Source organism: Chamaea fasciata, unplaced genomic scaffold (assembly GCF_029207755.1).
Source record: "Chamaea fasciata isolate MVZ Bird 193981 ecotype frontalis unplaced genomic scaffold, bChaFas1.0.hap1 SCAF_10, whole genome shotgun sequence".
Taxonomy (NCBI): Eukaryota; Metazoa; Chordata; class Aves; order Passeriformes; family Sylviidae; genus Chamaea; species Chamaea fasciata.
In genome coordinates, this window is record NW_027094095.1 from 5,070,161 (window position 1) to 5,079,655 (window position 9,495).

At 57.4% G+C, this 9,495-nt stretch overlaps 1 protein-coding gene across 1 annotated transcript; it reads right to left on the reverse strand.

The window, feature by feature from the left end:
* Nucleotides 1–37: 37 nt before the first annotated feature.
* Nucleotides 38–7,140, reverse strand: TOR3A (torsin family 3 member A). Its single transcript, XM_066192148.1, has 6 exons — nt 6,831–7,140; nt 6,338–6,451; nt 5,456–5,721; nt 4,761–4,927; nt 2,624–2,748; nt 38–2,201 (listed from the first exon to the last, which is right to left on the reverse strand). Exons 1-6 carry the CDS (start codon nt 7,138–7,140, stop codon nt 1,951–1,953), a joined length of 1,233 nt encoding a protein of 410 aa, XP_066048245.1. The 3' UTR covers nt 38–1,950.
* Between the last annotated feature and the right edge of the window lie 2,355 nt (nt 7,141–9,495).

A 9,495-nucleotide genomic window follows, 5' to 3' on the forward strand; every position in this document is an offset into this window, starting at 1 on the left:
GGAAAAAATTGTAAAAAAGAGAAATAATTCCACCAAGTAGCAAAAAACCCAGTATCTTTATTTATGTGGTAACTGTTTAGAACCAAACTGTTGCCCTGGCGGGGTCAGAGAGCAGCTCTTGCTGCTGCTGCTGCTGTGGGGCTGATGACAGCTCACACCCAAGTGTGACACACACACTTGTGACCCAGCAGAGAGCAGCTCTTGCCTCGCCCTCAGCAGTGTCACCAGCTCCTCCCTCAGCAGCCACGGCCAGAGCTGCCCCTGTGCCCACCTCAAACCAGCCCCACGCCGACCTCCTGCCACCCCAGCCTGGGGCAGCCTAACCCAGCTGAACACTTCCTGACAAGGAGAAAAAACCACGGGTTATCCTGGCTTACACACACAACCTTTTGGCAACTAACCTTCAACAAACAGCTTGCTAAACTGTTTGCCCAGGTGACCAAACACGGTGGTGTCCTGTGAGGCAGCGGCCTCCCTGCCCCAGCTGGAGGCATCGCCCCCGCTGTTTCCCAGGTTTCTGACACCTGAGATTAACCATAAACCAAGGCTCAGAAATGCCCGCTCACACAGGCTGGCACAGCCTCGAGTCCATTGCACGCAGCTGGGTTAAGCCACCTGCACTGGCTGGGCAGCGGCAATGAGCTGGGCCAGCTCATCTCTGCCTTGGAGCCTCCTTAGATAAGGAGCCGGCGTGCCCAGGGGGAAGCAGGACTCAAAGCCTGCAGGGCTGGACGTGTCTGTCTGCTCAACCTTTCCCAGAGGTCCTGCTGCTCATCACTGGCACCACAAAATGGGTCAAAGCTTAAAATAGATCAAAGGTCCCCCGGGGGGGGTGGCTGGGAAGCCAAGCCCCGGCCTTGGCAGGTGCTGTTTCACTCCTGGCCAGCACAGCCCTGCTGGAAGGGAATTTTGACCCAGAGGTCACAGGGTGATTCCCGTAACACTGACGAAATTTTTTGGGAGCTGCTGCAACACACTTATCACCTGGAGAGTACCCAGACAGCAAACAGCCCCTTGAAATAATAATAATAATAATGCTGATACCAGGCAAAAAAAACACAGCATGAAATGTACTGATGAGAAAAACGAAAAAGGGAAGGAAAAAACCCAAGTTCTAACTGTATCCGTGAAAACTCACATTGAGCTGCAGCCTGATGCTTCAGCCACCATCCTCCTCACCTGCCCTTTGCCCTTGGCAGAGGAGTTCTCTCTCTTTTTTTGGTTTTGCAGTGAAGGAAACGGGCTCTTCACCAACCCCCACAGCAGAACAACTGCAGCAGGAGTTCCCCTCATCCCGGCAGCTGCTTCCATACAACGGAAGACTCTAGGGAGAAGTGGGCACTCCAAGGTGAGAGCTATGGATTTGGCATCTCCAGAGGAGATTATTCAGTCCTTTTCTCCAGCAGAGACAATGATCCCGGCCCCGTGTGTCCCTGAGCAGCAGACACCTCAGAAAGGCATGAGGGCAACAGAGGGGAAAAACTCCAGCAGAACAGTTCTGGGTGACCTTGTAAAGCTACAGAGAAAACTGGGGACAGGGATGTGGCTTCAGCCACAGTGTCTCAACAGGACCAGCCTGCCCAAGGCCTCCCTTCACCACGGAGCAACAAACCAAGGACTTGGACATTCCCAGTCCCCACTCCCATGGGGACTCACATGCATCTGCCAGCAGAACCCCATCACCCCCTCCAGGTTACTGCCAGCTAAAAGGCGGCAGATAAAACACCAGACAGACTCCAAAGGCAGCCAAGCACTGGCTGCCCCCACATCCCAGGAGCAAGGGATGCAGCTCCTTCCCTGCAACAGCTCTGGGAGCAATGGGGGATTCAAGTCTCTGTTAAGTCTCTGTGCAAGTGCCTGGCTGGGTCATCTGCTGCTGACCCCGTGCAAAGAGAGCAGCTCCCAGAGTGCAGAACCACTGTCAAGCACTCGTGCGGTCCCACCTGGTGTTCACGGAAGGAAATAATTGATGCGCTGGGGCACGGATTTGCAGCCTTGTGCAGAGAAAAGCTTCTCCTCTTTGGGGACAAACACCATCATCTGGGCCACCTCGTCGAGCGTTGCCTCGGTGTAGGGAATTCCACGGGCCAGGAAGGCATCCCGGGCACAGAGCTTCACGTGGTGATATTCCAGAGGCAGGAACGGCACCACGAAGTCAATGAGGTTCTCTCTGAGGAGGTGGCTGTGGGCATAGCTGTTCTCTGGAGCAGAACACACGACAAGGCAAGCTCAGAAGCTTCACCCGAGAGCATCACCCCTCCGCGAGGCCAGGCTTGGCTCCGAGGCGCTCATCCAGCCACGGGTGGTGGGAGCCACGCGTGCAGAGCTGCTCGGCACTCTGAGCTCAGAGCACCTCCAGGAATCACACCAAGAGACGCCTGAGCCCCAGAGAAGCCTCGGTGCTGCCCTGTGACGTGAGCTGCCTCTTGCCCCCAGCCGTTTTCAGGGCTGGAGGCGCCAGGAGGCCTCTTGGCTCACAGGGACCGAGGGTGGGGCTCTCATTGCCAACAACCCCGGGCTGGGGCGGAGCGAGGGCTTGCTCCCCCAGGCCCAGCCCTGGGGTGCAGAGGGGCAGCTCTGCAGGCAGCCTGCCCACAGCCCCCCCAGCAAACCCAGCTGTTACCTGCAGCCTCCTGCAGCTCCTGCCGCAGCCGCTGCTCCAGCAGCTCCAGGGGGATCTCCTCCCGCGCCCGGCCGGCTCGCCAGAAGTCCAGGGCGACCTCATTGATGGTGTTGCCACCAAGATTGCTGCGGACACAGAGGAAAGTCACTCAAGATTTCCCCCTGAGCTGAGCTGCTGAGAGTTGCCAGCACCTTCCCTGCAGACAGGCCCCAGCATTTCTCTTGGCAACAGAGGATTTGCTGTCTAGGATGAGCACATGGAGAACCAGCCCCATTCCATAGGCATCCATGCAGCTGTCTGACATCCTGCCAGCTCAGGCCCAGGGGCAGCAGAATCCTCCACCTCCCTCAGTCCCCTGTCCTGGATTGGGAAGCCATCGACCTGGCAGGTGACACCTGGCTCCACACCAAACGCTGAGCAAGCCACCACAAGGTCCAGGTTAAAGGGCAGGGCGCATGGCAGGAGTCCCACTGGAAGTTAAGGTCCAGGGCAGGGATTCAAGTGTCAGCCCAGGTCTTGGCAAAGCATCCTCTGCCCACGGGACAAAGCAGCAGCACAGTTCCCACCTAAGGACTCCTCTGGACACCCATGGCAGCAGCTCTGTGGTGGGGTTTGCGAGGTCCTGGCAGCTGTCGAGGGTCCCAGGACAGCCCTTCACCCTGGAAAGCAGCTCCAGGAATGGTGTCCCCCCCCCAGGTGCTGGTGAAGGGTTTGCCCCCAGTCAATGCCCCAGTGAACTGGGAACCAGCTGGATGCAGAGCTCGTGTGGGTGGGAGGCAGAGAGGCAGTGGGAGGCAGAGAGCTTGCACCCCATCCTCACGTCAGAGGCTCTGGACCCCAAATGGAAGGCAGGGAAAATTAAAAAGCCCCCACTGTTTCCCACCATGCCCCCACCCCTTGTCAGGGAGAAAACGGCTGGTACTGATCCTGCTCCCAACCCAAACTGGGCAGAAACAGCCCCTTTGGGCTGGACAAGCAGCCAGTCCCACCCTGTCCCCAAATCCCACACCTGGGCAAAGCCGCAGGACTGTGCCAATGTCCACAGGAGCCCCGGGGCAGAGCCATCCCTCCTAAAGCAGGTCAGTGTCACACTGCCACCAGGAATGATGAAACCTCTGGGATTACACACTGCCGCAGTTCAAGACACCCTGCTCCCCTCTGCTTGCTGGCACGGGGGTGGGTGACACAGCGTCCATTCCTGGGGGAGTGACACAGGCTCCATTCCTGACCTCCATGGCTCCAGGCAGGACACAAGGTCAGCCCAGAGCAGCTGCCGGCACGTCCACCCTGTGCTGAGCAACAGGGCAGCCCCTGCCCCTGCCACCACTGCTCCTTCCGCACAGGGGGACCCGAGTGTGGGGAGTTCCAGGGGCACCGGGCACACAGACACGTCCTCCACAGGCAGGGAAGCCTCTCTGGGGGAACCACCAAGCCTGGAGGTTGGAACACTTGCCACTTGGATGGTGGGAGGAGGAGTGGTCTGCTCACCTCCAACCAGCAGGAACAGCTCCTGCCAGAGCCAAGCTCAAGGCTGCAATTCCTAAACTGGAGGGGGCCCAAGGTGCTGATCTCTCACTCTTCAGGGGCACTTCAGTCAGGTGCCTGCCTCACATCCTGGTTTTGGGATGTCCCATTTGTCCCTGCAGCTGCATCCCGCCCAGAGACACTGCTGGGGTGCACATGTGCCCAACTCCTGGCAAAGGAACCAACCAAACCAGGCTGTGCTGATGCCAGGATCAGCCTCACAGCACCTCAGTCTGCAGCCACAGCCAGGCAGTGGGAACTCCCCAGCTCCAAGGAACTTCCCACCAAGACGTTCAGCCCCAGCTCTGCTCCCTGGAGTGTGACATCTCCTGCTCAGCTGGACAGGGTGACTCCACGTTAACTGACTCTGCTTCCTTGCCTCCAAGTCTAGACACTGGCTCAGGTGTCCCAACTCAGCTGGACCTCAGCTTCTCCTGCAAATGCCCTGTTCCCAGGGGGGATCCATAGGTAAAACTGAGCGTGGAGGAAACCACCACGAGGGAAGGAGGTACCTGTGCCCTGCCCTGCAGCCTCAGCCCCTTGTGTCACACACCTCTGGGGATAACTACCATCACTCGGCTCCTCCCCATCCCTTCAGGGGACCAGGAATCACCTGAGGAAGAGGAAGATGGATCTCTGCTGATCCTCGCTGTCCTGTTGAGCCATGAAGGGCCTGATGGCATCCAGGAGGCTGGAATGCAGCTTCTCGGCCTCATCAAAGATGAGCAGGGCCTGCCTGCAGCGCTGCAGGGTCTCGCTGATCTGCCTGTGCAGCTGGGCCTGCAGAGAGGGGAGGAGAGTCAGGAGCCCCTGGGATAACCCAGCCAGGCACCACAGCTGCTCCATCTCCTCCCACCCGGCGGGACAGGGCAGAGAACAGCAAGAGCAAAGGCAGGAAAACGAGTGAGGTGAGATGAATTAGTTTAGTAAGTGAAGGAAAGAGGAAAGAAAGAAAATCAAGTGGTGCAAAGGCAGCCACCCACTCTGCCACAAACAGATGTCCAGCCAGTCTCTGAGCAATGGCCTCCTGCCCCCAAACCCCCTCCCTGCAGCTTTTATTCCTGAGCATGACAGTAAATCACATGGAACGTCCCTCTGGCACTAGGGCTCAGCTCTTTGGTGTGCCCCAAACTTTTTGTCCACCTCAGGGGCTGAGCGGGAGAGGGGGGAAGCCTTGAGGCTGTGCAGGCAGTGCTCAGCAGTGACCAGGACAGCGCTGTGGGATCCAGTTTCACTCACAAAGCCCCACGTGGAAAGGACAAGAACTCCAGCCCACACACTGGACCATCCCGTGTTGTTGGCTCTCACCTTGTAGGAGTCCACGTAGTTGTGATGTGGGAAGTGCAGGAGGGAGACGAACACCCTGACGCAGTCGCTCTTCAGCCCGTCCCGGTACAAGTGACTGGCCACCATCCGAGCCACAAAGTTCTTCCCTGTGCCAGACCAGCCATGGAGGGACAGCACCAGCGCCTTGTGGGGCCGTGGGCTCTGCAGGAAGCCCCGCACCGCCCGCAGCACCACTGCCTTGGCCAAGTGCTGCCCGTGGAGCTGCTCACTGAGATCTGCCTCCAGCCCTGCACAGAGAGAGCACGAGCTCAGGCTCCTGCTGCCAGCACAGCTACTGCAGCTGGGAATAAGAGGAGAAAATGTGGCAGGACTGCCTGGCTGAAAGGACTCTGAAGGGGCATTAAAGCCACAGGCTGCCTGTGCCCTGCCTACGTCAGTCTGTGGAGCCAAAAAGACACAAATCTTCCAGCGACTCCTTTTTTCCTTTCGGAAGAGGCAGAGGTGTTTGGCAGCTGCAGAGAGCACCGACGCCCAGAGGCCTCCCAAACTCCCAACACAGGATTCGCACACCAGGAGCCTCAGGGACAGCAAAACACAAAAACACCTACTCATGGCTTACACACAGGTCTCAGAGTGTGCCCTCCCGACCTCGGGCATGGTCCTGGGCCACTGTGGGTCCCACGGCATGTAGCCGTGGGATGCAGGCAGGGCTCACAGCAAGCTGGAGCAAATATGCCGTGCAGCAAGGAACAAACTCTCTTTGGTCTCAGAACTTCAAACGGGACACAGGACTGAGCTCAGCCTCTCACCCTCCCACAGCTCAGCACCAGAACAGCCCCTTACTAACATCACTTTAACGGGTAAACCCGTCAAGACAAGCCACGCGAGCCGCACGGCCCCTACCTGTGATGTTGTTGATTATCCTGCAGTCTCCTGTCTCGCAGCACTTGCCGAAGCTGCAGTACCAGGCCGAGAGGATCTCCAGGTAATCCTGGCCCACCAGAGGGAAGCTCCAGCCTGCGGACAGGAGCAGTCTGAGCAGAGAGGTCCCAGGAAAGTGCCTTTTTAACACTTCGGGCAGACGCTCAGCTGAGCCCCGTTCCGGCAGCCCTCTCCCAGGCGCACGGACTCAGCCGCGCCCCGGCGGGCAGCGCTGGCTGCGGGCAGGGCCAGCGAGCCGGGAACGGGCAGCAGCTGGTTCGGGATGGCTCCGAGTGCCCAGCCAGCGCAGGAGCGCTCCCGCACCCCGGGCTCTGCCGAGGAGGGAGGTGCCCGGGGCAGCAGCGCTCGGGAAGGAAGGGCAGCGCCACAGAGCCGCGGGCACGGCAGCGCGTCCGGCCCTGCTGCTGGGAGCAGCGCAGAGGGAAGGCGGGAGAGAACAGAGCAAGGCGCTTACTCGGGATGGGACTGGCCTCTCGTCCTTCTTGCCGCTTCTCCTCCCGCTCGCAGCCCTCCTGCCACACCCTGCACGCCAGGTACCGCCAATACTGCTTGGAGAGAGCGCCCACAGCTCCCAAATGCTTCTTCACGGCTTCGTACCTCCCCCTGGCCCAGGGTCCCCCGTCCGGCTCGGCCCCCGGCTCCTGCGGCCGCGGCCCCCGGGCCGGCGGCGTCGTCCCGGGGCTGCCCGAGCCGCCCAGGAGCAGCAGCAGCAGCAGCGCGCAGCAGCCCAGCCCGCGGCGGGCCGGGAGCCGGGGCTGGCCCATGGCAGCGGGATGAGGGAGCGCAGCGGCCCGGCCTGGGCCGAGCTCGCTTCCGGAGGCGCCGCCGGGCAGAGCTGCAGCCCGGCCCCGGGCCCCGGCAGCGGCTGCGGCCCCGCCCGGCCCCGCCCGCCAGGGGCCGGAGCTGCCGAGGGCCCGGCGAGGCTCGGCGCAGCGCCGCCCGCGGAGCCGCCCGGCCGAGGCAAACCATCGCCTTCTTGAGCGGCCCTGCGCCTCGGCTGAGGCTCTGCGCCTCTTCCTCAGCGGCCTTTCAAAGGGGACGCAAAAATCAGGGAGCAGCGGGTGAGTCAGCACGGCTGGCCAGGCTGTGTTCGCTGCCTGCTATCCTGGCATCCTAACGGAGACCGAGGCCAAAATGCTTTGGAAATAGAAAGGATTCCAAGGTTATGCCACGTGCCCAGAAAAATAAAAGAAGGATCGTAAATAGAATTAATCCAGCCTGGTAATTCCGTGGTCCAGGTGGATGGGAGGGGAGATGCAGCCCAGGCATGGAGCAGAGTGCATCACCATCTACAGGTGCCTGCAAATATTACACAGCAGCATTTCAGATACTGCGACTGACAAACCAGCCCCTTCCAGCGGCAAAAACAGCGAGGCTGAAACCTGAACACCACTTGCAACAGCTTAAACAGAACTAAAATTAGTGCATTAAAGAAACAAAACTCGAACTTGCTGTAGCTAAATTGCTGTCACTCTTTCTGAAAACTAGTTGAGGCACCTGAAGCATTTATACATGTTTATAAAAAATTCATAGATGGAACATTCAAACTTTGCCCACCCAGGATAACTACTCTAGCTGAAAAGGGCTTATTAAAAGGGGCAGATGTCATAAAAAAATAGACGCTTACGTGTTCCAAAGGGAAAACAGAAATTCTGAAGGATTCCTGGGATGTCAGCCCTGCTCAAGTGCAGCACATGGTAGGAGCCAGAAGGAAAACCAGCTCTTCAGGAGGCCCTGGCACAGGCTGCCCAGAGAAGCTGTGGCTGCCGCAGCCCTGGAACTTTCCAAGGTCAGGTTGGACAGGGCCTGGAGCACCCTGGTCTGGTGGAAGATGACCGTGCCCATGGCAGGGGCTTGGAACAAGAGGATTTTTAAGGTCCCTTCCAAGCCCAGTCATTCTGGGGTTCTGTGGAGGGGGTTAGGAAGCGCATGGTTTTCTCCTTCCTCTGCTGAAACCCAAACTGCAGTTTGCAGATCTTAAGGTGAGTCTGGCAGCAGAGGACCTGCACAGCCCTAGAGGTGATGGGAGGATGCTCAGCTTGTCACTCATGGCTGGTTATTCCAAGCAGTGGGTCCTGGCGAGCAGCAACCACCTGATTAGGACTCCACCACCTCGGCTCAGCTCAGGTGCCATCTGAAGAGAAAACAGCACCACAAGAAATGGTTATGCCTGCCTTCTTCCACACCCCAACGCAGCTCAGGACAAACAAACACTCAGAAGGAACCTCACAATCCAGAATTTCATTTACAGGCTGTCCAGGGAAACGCCATGCACCCAATCTTTTAGTTTTGTCCCCATTTCCATTCAGCAATTTCTTCTGCACATCCATCTCTGCCCTCTGACAGAAGGCAGGGGGAGAAGAGCCTCTCTCCAGAGCTCTGTATAACACAGCTATGGACTGGATCACTAAATAAAAGGAAGATCTAGCATAAAAGGTATGAGAGGAGTCCTTTCCCCTCCTTCCTTTTTTCCCCCACAAAGTCCTATCTGTTCCCACTCTCTCAAAAATACTGAGATTCTACAAAGAACAAATCACCAGTCCCACACTTGGGATATATGAACTAGGGACTTCTTTTCTTAATTTTTAGATTCAATAAAAGAATTGTAGGGAAAGGATTTGAGGGCTTCAGGGAAAGTGCTTATTTTCAACCCCCTTTGGTTCTTCATTGGCTCAAAGTTGTTTTGCGTTCATTCTTTTGTAAAAGTACATTCATTATATAATCAGAAACACTAAAATCTCCCAGTTATACAAATTCTCAGTCTGTTACTATGGCCAACCACTCCAAAAATACAGAGCAGCAGCACAACAAAGTGCTTGGAACAACAGCCCTGCCAGTTTCTGCCTGTCAGAACTTAAAAGCATCTGTAGCTGTTGAACTGCTCACACACGAGCAAGAATCCTGCCCTGAACAAATTGGCACCTCAAAAATAGAGATGGAGGAAAGGAAAAGTTACTGTCAGCACACAATGCTAGGAAACAAAAAACCCCAGAACATCCTCCCCCACAAAACCCTCAAAATAAACCCCAGCAAGCAGTTCATACAGAATTCAACAACGCTGAAATCCGAAGCTTCAAGTGAGAAACTCCAAAGAAAAGCAGCTTTCACACCACCAGTTG